Source organism: Danio rerio, chromosome 20, assembly GCF_052040795.2.
Source record: "Danio rerio strain M-AB ecotype USA chromosome 20, GRCz13ab, whole genome shotgun sequence".
Taxonomy (NCBI): domain Eukaryota; kingdom Metazoa; phylum Chordata; class Actinopteri; order Cypriniformes; family Danionidae; genus Danio; species Danio rerio.
In genome coordinates, this window is record NC_141040.1 from 38,504,614 (window position 1) to 38,519,700 (window position 15,087).

Sequence of the window (15,087 nt, forward strand, 5' to 3'; positions counted from 1 at the left end):
CGTCTTTGGTCTGCTCAAGGACAGGCTAATAGTCCAACGTGCTATCTCTCAGATACAAATATTTTAAAATAGGCACTATCCTTATAAATAAACTGCATAGTTGTACTCTAAACAACTACATTCTCGCCTAAAAAGCTTCAAAAGTACATTATGTAGACTAACAGCAGCAAAATTTGTCAAACTGTAAAGTGACCTCTGCTTGTCGTTGTATGTAGGTGGAGTAATATACAAGGGTGAAGGATTAAGAGTCTGGTCGAGTGCTGTTACTGGCAGAATATCGCACAGAAGTTTGATATGTTGAAGATGTTTCTGTTCATGTTTTTCCTTTGATATTAGTTTAGTTTGTTTAATACAGTTAGCACGTTTTGCTATATTTATTTCTTTGATTTAAGCACCTTCAGCTACCTCCTCTCCAACAGGTAAATTCTCATTTATTCATTTTACTATTTCATGTACTATATTTTCACTTGTTTTCAATGATAGTATAGGCAATAAATAAGCAATTGCAGTGATATTTGGTTTTCAGTTATTCTTAGTCGATCTATTGGTCACACATACTAAATCATTATGTTTGTCAAAATACCCTTAGCTTATTATTAACATCTAAAGGACGTAACAGAGTAAAACAGCATATTATTGCATGCATAAATACACTTACTATGTTTACTATGTTCTAAAATGAGGTGCTTATTTAGATTTTTTTTGACATTTTAAAGTAAATACGTAAAGTTCTTTCACACGCATAAACTCTCTCACACACTATACTCCAATTAAAAGCCAGAAACTTGTACCTCTTCCCAACACGGAAAATCACCAACAATCAAGAATGCATAGTTATATGGTTTTATGGCAACTCAATCAAAAAATGTCATTGTAATGGAAATCAATGGGGTAAAAACAGCCACCAACATGATAAAAGGGTGGTAAATTTTCCACTAGCATATTGTTGAGTTTTTAAAAAATTTCAATTCCATTTTCACAAAATAAGATGTCACCAAAAATCATTTTAGTTGCTAAACACGGAGCAATTGTGGCCAAATTAATTCTTAAAATCACCTCAGTGAATAAAATCATCCACAACAGCACACACACACACACACACACACACACGAGTTAAAAGCTCAAAGTTACTGAGAACAATGACTGTGAATCTATTAAAACTATTCATTAACTGTTGAGTTTACTATGTAATTTCTTTCCTTTTGCATCTTCTTCCAAATGGAGTTAACATTGACACAACATCGTATATAAAGCCAACAAATAGAATGAAATGGTCAGTATGCAAATCAATTGTTGTGCACTCATGCATCAGTGGAGCATCTTGTGTGAATAAACAAGTACATAATCAATTAGGCAGGCAATGCAGTAAAATTTATTGTGTGCATCACAACCTCATTAACTCTTTATATCAATTATCTCTTACAAATAAAACTTAGCATTTGACTTAGTTTTATTTTGACAACTCGAAAAATAAAACCTCTGCTTATTTTAGATATTATTCTAGATCAATATTTATTAAAGGTGTATGTATACAAGTATTATTTTCTATAATATTTTAGACTGAAATTATACTCTGTATTTATAATGTTTGTTGATATATATAAACAAGATCCACTTCTCATATATATGGGGGGGTCGTTTTGTTTATTGGAAAGAAATTTTTAAATATGCTGTGACCACTTACATGTAAATTGAAAAAAAAAATAATATTTTTTAAATTAAAGGTCCTCTGAATTGCCCTGACGTTTCTTAGTATGACTGTTTGATTAAATGTGAAGAATAAGTGACCGCTTCAGTCCAAATCTTGTAGGGGCGGGGCACTGCACATATTACAGAGCATCTGATTGGTCAGATGATCTGATGAGAAGTTTAAATGCACAATGATGTCATAAAAAAGTCACTGATCCATATTGGAAATGCTTATTTCTTCTAAATGCAATTTATCTTTGTTTTTTGAAGTATAATTGCTAAAAGATAACCTTAAAGGGCACCTATGACGCACATATTAACATGTCTCCATAGTACTGCAAATAATCATGTCCACAAAACAGGATTTGCAAAGAAACTAGGATTAAAATATCTTTTCCAACTGTCTTTAATCTAACTGCACTTCAAGAAGTAGCAAGTGGTACACTTTGTATTTTTATAGCATTTTGAACTATACTTTTTGACCGTTGTGTACACAAGTATAAATGAGGACTCCTAAATCACACAACAGGAAAATCAAAAACATTCTCTGCTGACATCCATACAGACATACATACAGCAGCATACTGACTTATATAGTGGACATACTGTCACATTTGCTGCGAGTATACGAGAAAAACAGCACAAAGTGTGTATTCATTTGTGTTTGTTTGTGCGCGCACCTACTTTGAGTGGATGGGGAATTTTCATTTAGAGGCACAGGTGCAAAAAAACATCTACAATTCCCTCTGACCTAAATAATTGACATTTTCAACAGGGTATAATAAATGATCTGACCTTACCTGAAACTTCACAGACACATTCTGGAGACACTAATGCTGCGTGCCAAATCGCATACTTATGCACTATTTTACGCCATTTTGTAGTATAAATAGTGTATGTAGTGTGTTCACATTGAAAACTCTCAAAATAAAAAGTGCACTTTAATTACCCGGAAGATGCACTCATTCAGCCGCTAAAATGAAGTGTGGAATGATGGACACTTCACGCACTCAACGACCGCAGGTTTGCTTACGTAGCGGAAGGGGCGGAGCGATCGGACGCACATGTTGAATAACTTTATTTATTTTGGATGGTGAAAGCAAAATTCTCCTACGAGAGTGATTATAGCGCCTCCCGATGGTGAATGCAGCAATACTCACGGCAGGTATTACTTGATAATTCAGTCGTTTATTTCACTGATTTGGCAACAGTCAAACGTCATCAGGGAAACGGTTTGAATTTCCGCTTAGTAAAAATACATAAGTGTGCCATTTGGGATGCCACTACATACATATACTATCCTGTTGAGTGTGTAAGTGCATAAGTACATAGTGCATGAGTGCATAGTGTATAGTGTGCCATTTGGGACGCAGCTAAAATTTTTTATTTTACATCTTGTAAAAAGGCCAAAATTGGAACCCTTTTAAGACCAATATATTAATACTAAAATTCCCCAAAACTTTAGAAGGCATGAATAATACATGCCATCAGTTTAATATGCTAGTGAGGCAAGTCTATGGTACTATTATACTGCAACATCAAGAGCTGTCTCTGTTAGGACAGCTATGATACGCATCATGATTTGTGCTTGCGCGATGCAGAAATCCTAATTTAGAGGAAAAATTGCCATGTCACAGTCAAATCTGTACGCCTTGTGCTATGAGCCATGAAGGCTGAGAAATGCTGAGCACCGGAAGTGAGTCACGAAGACACAAACCGACAGGATCGGGGAGGGCTTGATAATGAGTATGCACCGAGTCTGATGATTATGAAGATTAAGACGTAACCCCCATTCCACGTGCGACACAAGCCTACTTCTGTCCTCTACATGCCCAGATGACTAAGGAAAGAAATTGACCGAGTTCTTTCAGCAAGCACATGACTGGAATGTTAATAGATTCTGCTAATACTGCAGAGTTGTGTGCTTGTTTTTACTAGCATGCGCATACCTCTGAAGAGCCTCCAGTAGCTGTTTTAGTGCAGTGGAGAGTCTTTGTAGGCATGACAGAGCTTCCTGAGGTGGGGGTGAGGTAGATCGCAGACTGGGCTCAGTGGTTCCTGGAGTATAGCGGAGTGCTGAGAACAAAGATGAACTGAAAAGAGAGAAAAAAAAGACTCTGTAATGCATTGAAGTTTCTTTTTGATAGGAGTCAGTATATTCCAAACAGAACCTGATCAGGATTTATTATCAGGTTCATATTTAAGCAGAGCATGTAACCTGCATTTAATATAAAAATACTGTATTTTTGGGGTTATTGACGGAAGTCATGATTGCTTTAAAATTTAATTAAAAACACAGTAATATTGTAAAACAAATGACATTAAAATAACTTTTTAAAATGTCATTTATTTTTATGATAGCAAATCTGAATTTTCGACATCATTACACTTCAGTGATGGGATACTTCAAACATTATTCTAATATGCTAATGTGTTGCTGATATTATTCATATCATTAAACAAAAAGGTTTTGAGTGATTTTCCCCTGATTTGTATTGAATAGAAAGTTCAGAAGAACAGTATTTATTTAAAACACAAATAAATGTTTTACTACAGTGCAAAAAGACATCTTACTGTCACTAAATTGCATGTTGAGAAATACACTTTCATCATTTGTAACTGCCTCTCTCACCTTATCTGACACACGTTGTTCCAGATGCTCTCAAACAACGCCCAAACCTCCTGATGGGATGTGGAAGGAGGTAAAGCTACATCATCCTCTATTTCCGCCATCAGAGAGTCCTCATTATCAGCTTCGCCGCTTTTTAATAGAGCTTTTGGAGACTGACACACAGAGAGAAATCATGATGAGTAATCAGAATGTAACAATTACTCAGAGTCATGTTGTAATGAAGCTTACCTGTAATCTATGCTGTAGTGTATGAAGTGTAGAAAGAGCATGGGCTACGTGACCGTTGTACTGAGATCTGCTAGACAGTGCAGACAGCAGCTCTGTAGCCAAACTCACAGCACTAAGAACAGATGTGTGCTCTACAGACCTGTCTAAGAACAGATAGAACATAACAAAATTGAGATTAGACAGAAAGTTAGACGCACCAATAGATCCATTGATGAAAAAATAAAACTAAGAAAAAACATGGACAGACATGGATTGATTGATTGATTAAATGATGGAGAGACAGAAGAATAAACAAAGTACAACAGAATAACAGACAGACAGATAAATAGGATGCTTTAAAGTGATTAGTTGACTGTACTTAAAGTGAGTAAATGAACTGCATAATTATAAAAATTAAGGCAAATTAATTCCAAGTTAAAATGGGTTAAATAATGGCAAGTTCAGACTGCATATTAATAAAAAAATAATAATAATTATAATAATAATACATTATTTATAATGCACTTTTCTAAGACCCAAAGAGCTACAACAACAGAGAAATCAAACATGCCATAAAATACAAATACAAAAGCTCTAAAATAAAACCACAGAATAATCAAAAATCTAAAAATGCAGTCTTAAAAAGATGAGTTTTTAGCATCTTCTTAAAACTAGCTAGTGTGGAAGCATTTCTTACAGGTTATGGAGAACATTCCATAACCTGGGAGCAGCTACAGAGAAGGCTCTCTCCCCCATTGATTTTAGTCTACAGGGTGGCTGTTGAAGGGTGAAAGCATCAGCAGACCGCAGGGAACGAGAAGGTGTGTACTGAGAGACAATGTCACAGATATAGGAAAGAGCGGTACCATGTAGAGCTTTATATGCAAGTGTGAGTTTTTTTAAAAATGATATGGGACTGAAGTGGGAGCCAATGCAAGCTATAAAGCACACCAGTAATGTGCTGCCGTGGTGGAGTGCATGTGAGAATGCGTGCCGCTGAGTTTTGAATATACTGTAGCCGTTTAATTAATTTAGCAGGTAAACCAACAAAAAGTGCATTACAGTGGTCAATCCTGGAAGTGACAAATGCATGAATGAGTCTGGTTGTTTTAGCCCTGATTTTGACTCGCCAACAGGTTTTGAGAAATCGCATACAAATGCCTGAAATCACATGCAAATTTTAATGACAATGAGTTAAATATTATAAGTTTAGATAATAAATTATACAGTGTAGAACAACAGAGTCACTTTATTCCCTCTATATTCTACTGGGTGTGGTTATGATCTTTTTTAATGATCTCCTCTATTTCTGGAGTCCGGCTGCACTGACGGCCTGTGGTCACTGCTGAAGAGAGGAAGGGAGGAGAGGAGCTTATAAAGACAGGAGTGGGCAGAAAACAAAGGGTCACAAGCATGTTCACAGCTCGAAGGGAGAGAGAGACACATATATAAAAGGTCATCGCCTCTTGGGCATATCATTAGCCCACTGATACAAAAGAGCACACAAAACGAGAGAAAGACACTCCTTCAACACTCCCACCCTACAACACGTAAAGTGCAGTAAATCACATTTAGGCAAGAACAGGAGGCCCCTGGTATTTTTCCACCCCTCCGCTCCTGCACAGACTCCCTCTTCCTCCCCTCTGTCGGGCTGGGCTCATGGCCAAAGGCAGCAGAGAAGAAAGGCACAGTCATACTCCTGCTGCAGTGATTGGCAGAATGAGGTCAAACTCATAACTACACACACACCACTTGAGGACAGATTGTGCACCAATGTGGATCCAAACCACAAACTCTGAGGTGCGCATACACACACAAACACCAATTAAGTTTGTGTTTAGTGGAAACATAAATATTAGGTATTAAATATTTGCTTATGTGAAAAAAAAACATATTTATTAACTATAGTCAATATATATTGTTCTATATATTGTTCGGACCCTGTTTCAGTTTCTTTTTTGTTAAACACAAAAAAAGGTATTTTAAAGAATGCTGGAAACAGATAACCATTGACTACCATAGTAGAATACACTATCAAACATTTAATGATAGTGAAACAGAATATGATTATTATTATTTTTTTATTATCGTTATGAAATGTGCTATATACACTCATTGGCCACTTTATTAGGTACACCTGTCCAACAGCTCGTTAACGCAAATTTCAAATCAGCCAATCACATGGCAGCAACTCAATGCATTTAGGCATGTAGACATGGTCAAGACAATCTGCTGCAGTTCAAACCGAGCATCAGAATGGGGAAAAAAGGTGATTTAAGTTACTTTAAACGTGGCATGGTTGTTAGTGCCAGAAGGGCTGGTCTGAGTATTTCACCAATTGAGCACTGTATTAACGCTACAGCCTACCCGAGTATTATTGCTGACCATGTCCATCCCTTTATGACCACAGTGAACCCATCTTCTGATGGCTACTTTAAGGCAGTCCTGAAGGCAAAAGGAGGGTCCAACCTGGTACTAGTGAGGTGTACTTAATAAAGTGGCTGGTGAGTGTAAATAAACTTGACTTGTTCAGAATTCCCCAACAGAATATAAATTCTACAATTAGACTTAGCAGAATTATAAAATTGTACTAAACATTGGAATTAAAACAAATCTACAGTATTCTGATTTACAGTATTTAAAATATTATTTTATTTTAACCACCAAAACAAAGGGATAATCTGGAGAACAAGCTTCCTGTCACACAATGATGTATGCAAGGATACAATTACACGTGTGAATTTGTTTGTATATGAGAGACAGCTACCAATTATTTTATGAATCACAGTTTTATGAACCACCGTCTCAGCTAAAAACTCTAAGGTGCACTTAACAATATCTGAAAAACACTTTTGACCACAGGCTTGGATCAAGTCCCAAAACACACTTGCAGTAAATCAGCTCAAATTCGCTTTAATGTTCTACTGCAGAAAATGAGTCACCTACATCTTGGATGGCCTGAGGGCGAGTAAATTACCAGCATTAATTAACTACCCGTTTAAGTGAACTTGATGGATTATACACACCTGAACAGAGACAGTCACTGAGCATTTCCACACAGCTGAGCAGGCTTCTATTGATAATGAGTCCAAAGACGGCGATCCAGTGCTTCTTAAAACACTTCAGCAGCCCCTCCAGACTCCAGGGAGGCTTCACATACACTATCTGCATGCACAAATGCAAGGACACAGAGGACTTTGCAGAAGATCAACAAATACAATAAGAGCCCTGAATCCTACTCAAGATATGACTAATGTATTAAGATGAATGCAGAGCAGTTTTTAATATAGGCTTCATATAAGATTAATGAACTATCATTGGGTGCAGAAATACCTCAATCCACAGGTCTCCATAGGCTGCTTTCATCTCCTCCGTTAGTACCTCAGAGAGCGCCGCCTGAAGGGAGGACTCCAGCAAAGACACATACTCGATCAACTCTTGTTCATCCACCACAATGCTATTGCTGTTGTCTTGCGATCCTTGCTTCTCTGCTTCGTTTACACAGAAGGGTGGCAACAAAAAGACTTTACATTCAAGTCAGGATGTTTCAGTTTTATTGACAAATGTTGAATTTAGACCAAGTAAACATTGTAAACATTAGCACTTTTATTTCAGTATTTAAACAAAAAAAAAATCTATAGCTTTTATTGTGTACCTGTGCAATGTTATCTTGTTCTGCAATGTATATTTTGTGATGTTTTAAATTACAATAAAAGAAAATTTGAATCTTGCTCTGGTTCAATTTTGTTAGGTTGTTCACATCATTTATTAATATATTATATTAATATTATAAAACCATTATCAAATTGCATTGTGAACTGAAAATCATAAAAATTTCGATGCGACTCTGCATATCTAAACTACACTGGGTTGAGGACTACATATGGAAGTGGCTCAAATCCAACACTAATAATTCAGGAGGGCTAATAATTCTTACTTCAACTGTATATATACAGTTATTTTCCCCATTGTAAATAAGTAAAGGGAAATAAATAAAATAAAATTATAAAACAAACTTTGCTTTAATGATCATTCTTCACTGTGAGAAAAAAAAAAAAACTTTAATTATAGCAACAAAAGTCCTTAAGTCAAGAGCAGTGAGTGATTTTGACCTTTTGTTGTTTGATTAATAATAAAACAGTCAGCAGCAGGACTATTGTGTGCGTTACATCAATGAATAATGCGCATCTCATGCTGCAAAAGTTACATTACAGTAGATGCTTTTAGTAATTTTGCATGTAAAACTGAGCTTTGCAGAGCAACAAATGTGTACAACTTGAAAGGGGACGGTATATGATGCAATAATCATTTTATCTCAATTATGTTTTTCATAATCGTTAGAAGCGAAAATTGAAAGCTTTACATGTACTGGATTAGTATTTTTGAGCTATTTTCTGAGGCATTTGGGATGGTAGTAGAGCCATCATCATTTCTCACGTTGTTCAGGGTGGCCCCTGAGAATGCCCTTCTCATATTAAGACAAATTAAAATGCTATGGCTAAAAGACTGAAATTGTTTAAATGGAAAGACCCTGTTCCACCAACGAAGTGATGTCGCATCTTATGTTGGAGAAAATAAAGCATGCTATCAAAGGGTCTGTTGAGACAATTTATAAGGTCTGGCAACCTTTTTTTTAATTCTTTTGAGGGAAATGGACACACAACATGACAATATAAAAAAAACTAGTGTCATATTTTCATGTCATGTTTTCATCTTTTAATTTTCCTGTTGACATTTGATTATACATTGTTCCTAGATCTGGTGTTTGGCTCTGTATAATGTAAAAAAAAAAAAATAAATAAATAAATAAAAAGCAAAAAAAAAAATTTAAATTTTTTTTAAATTTAGGTTTTGCATTTTTAATATGACTCCTTATACAATAGACTGTGTCCATTACTACATTATGTTTGATATGTTAATGTAGGCATTATGGTAAAAGCCAAAAATGGTACCGCTATGTATATATTTTTTTCTTTTAATCATGGCCTATTCTTGGTGCTATACATTTTGACCTCTAAAATTCATTTTGGCTGTATTTTGGCTAAGAAATATCTAAGATGTTTCTTTATTTATAATATTTCTTACATTTATATGATGAGAATATTCCTACAAAGAGTTTAGCAAGTTTTTAATAAACAATGTTACTTGTTTAGTAGTTGTTTAGTTAAACATATATGCATATTTACAACAAATGAAGCAATAACAATAAAAATGACAACCCAAATATCTGTACCATACCTTTCTCTACCGGTCCAGCTGGGGACATCACAGCAGGGCGAGCACAGATGTATTGTTGATCTGGTTCAAAGATTTTGGATGTGGTTCCCTCTGCCTCAATTACCAAGTCTGCCTTACTATAGGCCTTCACCCCACTGAGCAGAGCCTTGCTGCACAAGTTCTTATCATTGCTACAAAAAGAAAGCAGGGAGACAGAAAGAGAGAACATTCATTTAAACAAAAGGAAGGCATGTCCTCTTCAGAGTGACACTAATGGCTGAAATAGAATGCAGAACTAAATCATATTAAATTCATTCATAAAGCAAACACATTTCATAAGCTATGTCAAATAACAAGACAGATCAAACATATGGGAATGTCCTTAACATTTAGAGCAGACATGCCTAGATGTGGAACAGAAATATGATTGAGCATATGTACTCACGTGCAAAGAACTAGAGCACCCTCTGGGTACAGAGCTTGGTACTGCAGACAGCACTGCAGGACTCTGTCATCATTATTAACAACACCAGGTCCACCTATGAGAGAGATGAAACCAAAGACAAAATCATAAAACTATAACATACAGAGGAGCATGCCAGATCAGGAGAACTGAAACTGTAGTCAAATATCTAAACGTCATAATGTTTGATTTTAGATATGCTCATTTGACTACGCCATATGAGCAATTAAGTTTATCTAGATTTCATTCATTCATTCATTCATTCATTCATTCATTTTCTTTTTGGCTAAGTCCCTTTAATAATCTGGGGTCGCCACAGTGGAATGAACCACCAACTAATCCAGCATATGTTTTAACACAGCAGATGCCCTTCCAGCTGCAACACATCACTGGCAAACATCCACACATACTCACTCACACACATACACTAAGGACAATTTAGCTTACTCAATTCACCTATAGCTCATATCTTTGGACTGTGGGGGAAACCGGACCACCCGGAGGAAACACACGCGAACACGGGGAGAACATGTTGTATGTCTAGGTGTCGGGGGTGAGGTGTCTAAATAACACAGCTTAGTAACTGGCTGAGGGTGTTATACCAAAAAGCTGAGGACCGGGTGGGGGGAAAGGGGTTTCCTGAAAAAAAACAAAATGGGAGGGTAGCGGGAGATGGGTCTGAAATATGGGAGACTAATGGCAGGTTGGCGTTGGCAGGTATGCTAAAATGTCCCTCACTTCACCCTGCAACAGTATTTTTAAAATGTATTACTAAACAATAATTATTTAAAAACGACTTATGATTTAAGGCACATTGTAAATTCAATATATTTCTTTAAGTATGAAAAATAGTCTGCAATGCAATCCAATCATGTTTTTAAGTCAGTTAATCTTGTCAGTTCTTTGGATGCAAGTAACCAAAAAAAAAACATCTGTAATATATGTTGATTTTATTTTAATAATATGAAAAAACTTCATTGTTAACAGATTGGAAGTAGTAACAGGGTGGACACAAAGTAACAGGGTGGACATTACAATTAGGCAACTTGTTAGCCGCACCCTCATTCGAACATCAATAACAAAATGATGGTTATTAAACTATCAAAAGAAAAAACAGCAGCATTTTTCAATGCCATATCTCAGACATCACATCGGTTGTCAAAAAGCCAAATGAAGGGACATTTAAAATTTCAAACAGATAGTACAGTCAAAATGGAGCTATTGTATTTGGTGAGGTGTATTATATACAGTTAAAGTTAAAGTCAACCCCCCCCCCCCCCCCCCCCCCCCCCCCACCCATGTTTGCCTATGTATGTTTTTGGAAATGCCTCAGTAGTTAAATGTATTGGCAATTAATTTATTTAACATGTACTGAAAAAGTGAACGCCTAGTAGTGACATATTGCTTACATCTAAGGATAAGAGTCACTCACAGTCAGCTTGGGAGGCCAGCTGCATTGACTGGCCTATAAGTCTGGGCTCCTGGTTTTTCAGGCAGCTGTAGATGTAGTGGACTGCCGGCCTGGCTTTGTCCTCAACTTTGCTGGAGAGTTTACCACTCTTTAGATAGTCCAGTTCCTGCAGTACCACCCACGGTATCAGCAATGTTGGGAATCCCAGACCTGCAGTGAGAAGGTGTTTAGACTAAAAACCAAGATTAGTCTCAAATTATCTGAAAGACTATTGACTAGAGTTCCTGATCTTTTATCTTACCTCCAAATCCACTTGATCTTATCTTCTTTACAAACTCCAGGTGGCTGAGCAGCACATTGGTGTCCAGAACAATAAGGAGGGCTTGCTTTTCTTCATGCACAGACATAAAGCACAACTGTCCATCAAACAAGGCAATGATTCAAATGCAAATCCTTTTTAAGAAGGTGCTAATTGTAAGGCATTACTTAGTAATTCCAGTTACAGTATGATACTTTGAACATGTATTTTTACTTAGAATGGTGTTGGCACCCTCTTCTGGAGGATCAATGTCCTTGCAGGTGAGCTCTCCACAGTTCTGCTCCACATTGACCTCCAGTCGCCTCTCAGAGCGTGCCAGGTGAAGCTCCTCCACCAGATGCACCTAATAATCAATAAAAGAGAATGAGAAACATATTCGACAAACATACATGATTTTATTCTGCAAACAAAGATCCATTATTAACCTCATGATCAAAGTCGTAGGTTTTGGGAGCTTTTTGGGACGATATCTGAAACAGACAAAATATGTGGTGAAAACGTTCTACAATTCAATGGCATTTTAAATATTTAAATACACTGTTGCTTCCTATTTAATATGGTGTGAATTGACTCCGCCCTCTTTTTTTACACCATTCTGTATGCGGGACTCAAAAAGCCATTTAGCCACAATTTTAGTGATTTCATACACAAGTTTGTATGCACTTTTCTATGCAACTATTGTGTGTGTTTTTTATGAATTTTGAAATGTTTATTTTAACAAGAAATAAGAAGTACACCCTAAAAATAATATGCATTGAAGGTTGAAGTGACTAGGGTGGCACCTCACAGGAAGAAGGTCGCTGGTTCCAGCCCCTGCTGGGTCAGTGAGCATTTCTGTGTGGAGTTTGCATGTTATACCCATGTTTGCATGGGGTTTCCTCTGGGTGCTCCAGTTTCCCCCACAAATCCAAAGACAAGCCCCATGGATGAATTGGGTAAGCTAAATTGTCTGTGGTTTATATATGTGAATTAGAGTGTATGGGTGTTTCCCAGTGATGGGTGCAGCTGAAAGGGAATCCGCTCTGAAAAACATATGCTGGATAAGTTGGCGGTTCATTCCGCTGTGGCGACCCCAGATTAATAAAGGGACTAAGCTGAAAAGAAAATGAATAAATGAAGTGACTAATAAATGTTATAAAGTGTAAACAATCTCTATCTCTAAAACATATATCCTTTCTATTTAAATGTGACTTCATGTAAAGAGAAACTCTGTGATGTTTTTGCTGTGCACAAGCTAGTAAGCTTTCTCTAGAAAGAAGGCAGTCAGGGAAAGGGAAGAATATAATGAAAATTCATCCTATCCTATCTCCACATACAAACCAAGGATTCATTCAATTTCTTTTTGGCTTAGTCCCTTTAATAATCCGGGGTCGCCACAGTGGAATGAACCGGCAACTTATCAAGCACATGTTGTTTACACAGCGGATGCCCTTCCAGCCCCAACCCATCTCTGGAAAACATCCATACACACTCATTCACATACAGTACATACACTGCAGGCAACTTAGCCTATCCAATTCACCTATACCGCATGTCTTTGGACTGTGGGGGAAACCGGAGCATCCGGAGGAAACCCACGTGAATGCGAGGAGAATATGCACACTCCACACAGAAACGCCAACTGACCCAGCCGAGGCTCGAAACAGCGACTTTCTTGCTGTGAGGCGACCTTTTACCTAATGCGCCACCGCGACGCCCGAACAAGGATGAAAACTGTAACCGTAACTGTTCTTAAGGGCCAGTCACATAGATAATTACTATGATGAGAACAATAACTTTATAATTGTAATAAATCGATAAGAGATACTACATGTTGCTAGTGTAAATATATTTTAGTAATATGCATAACTAATAATATAATTTGGATAACTTTAAAAGTGATGTTATCAACATTTTATATATATATATATATATATATATATATATATATATATATATATATATATATATATATATATATATATATATATATATATATATATATTAAATATTATGCTAAATATAAACAGACGTATGGTGTGCTGGTGTTGAGACTAACATAATTATCTTTATCGATTTCCATTTCTTTGACCTCATAAACATTATGGGCCCTATCATACACCCAGTGCAATAAGGCACAAGACGTGTTTGGTGCAATTTGTTGCTGTTTTCAGACCAACACAACCCTAATTTTCCTGTTTTGCACCACGTTGTTTAAATAGTAAATCAACTTGTGCCACTTTTTGAACTCATGGGTGTGCAGTTCTAGAAAGGAGATGTTTTGAGGTGCATTTTTAAAAATTATTATTTTCAACGGTAATATAAAAACCACTGCCTCCATGCCTTCTTTATCTCAGGGTGGCATTTTTTTCAGTTTATTTATGACAATTTGCAGTTGTATAATGTTATTATTATTATTATTATTATTTATACCCATATTTCAATTTGTTTTAATAAAATCAAGTTTAGATTTGCCGACCTGTCTGGTTTTGGACCATATGAGGCATAAGAATAGGACGTGTGTTTGGATATAACTCAGTTTTTTTGACTACACTTCATTATTATTGTTCATTTATTCGTTTACTGGAAAGTAGAGCTGAATTTTGAAATAGTTTAGAAACAAATCTTTGCGCTTAACAAACTACAATAAATATGTAGGCTAATGATGTCTTTAGTGGAGTGCGTACAACACCGTTTCCTTATCCATGAAAGTAAAGGAGTAAAGTAAAGAGTAAAGTAAAGAAAAAGTAAAGAGAATGGTCTGTTTAACTGTTTTCTTGCTAGTGAAGCCTTCAGTTTTTTCTACCTACAAAGTCCGCTGTGTAAATAGCAAATGCGTCATGCCGCAAAACAACTGACTCTTAGAGGGAATGTAAGATGAGACTCTGATTGGTTTAATGCACATTATGCTGAAAACACACAAATAACTCATTAAGAAAATAAGCACAACCCTGTTTGACCATGCGCAAACCGTATTTTGCTTAAAATAGCAAAAGTGGATTCGGACATGCCCTTCATGCTTTTGCGCCATGTGCTTTAGACTTTGCATGATATTGTTAAAATAGAGCCCTGTCTTAGCTCAAACTTCTCTCTGGCAAAGTCAGCAAATCAGCAAAATAATAGAGGATGCAACAGTGTAAGTTATCAAAACTGAAAAAAAATAAACAACA

At 36.4% G+C, this 15,087-nt stretch overlaps 1 protein-coding gene across 18 annotated transcripts in view; it reads right to left on the reverse strand.

The window, feature by feature from the left end:
- swt1 (SWT1 RNA endoribonuclease homolog) overlaps positions 1-15,087 on the reverse strand; it is a 63,985-nt gene that overhangs the window by 17,698 nt on the left and 31,200 nt on the right. For 5 of the 18 annotated variants that reach the window (XM_087298376.1, XM_087298375.1, XM_087298373.1 and 2 more), the window contains 11 exons: positions 12,364-12,408; positions 12,152-12,281; positions 11,921-12,010; positions 11,641-11,829; positions 10,191-10,284; positions 9,767-9,936; positions 7,862-8,019; positions 7,555-7,693; positions 4,550-4,692; positions 4,322-4,473; positions 3,639-3,782 (listed from right to left, as the gene is read on the reverse strand). In XM_087298376.1, the coding sequence (XP_087154502.1) occupies positions 3,639-3,782; positions 4,322-4,473; positions 4,550-4,692; positions 7,555-7,693; positions 7,862-8,019; positions 9,767-9,936; positions 10,191-10,284; positions 11,641-11,829; positions 11,921-12,010; positions 12,152-12,281; positions 12,364-12,408 (1,454 nt within the window). Of the gene's footprint in view, positions 1-318; positions 2,520-3,063; positions 3,783-4,321; positions 4,474-4,549; positions 4,693-7,554; positions 7,694-7,861; positions 8,020-9,766; positions 9,937-10,190; positions 10,285-11,640; positions 11,830-11,920; positions 12,011-12,151; positions 12,282-12,363; positions 12,409-15,087 lie in introns of those variants that run through there. The other 13 variants (XM_087298384.1, XM_087298385.1, XM_087298383.1 and 10 more) reach the window with 6 other exon arrangements.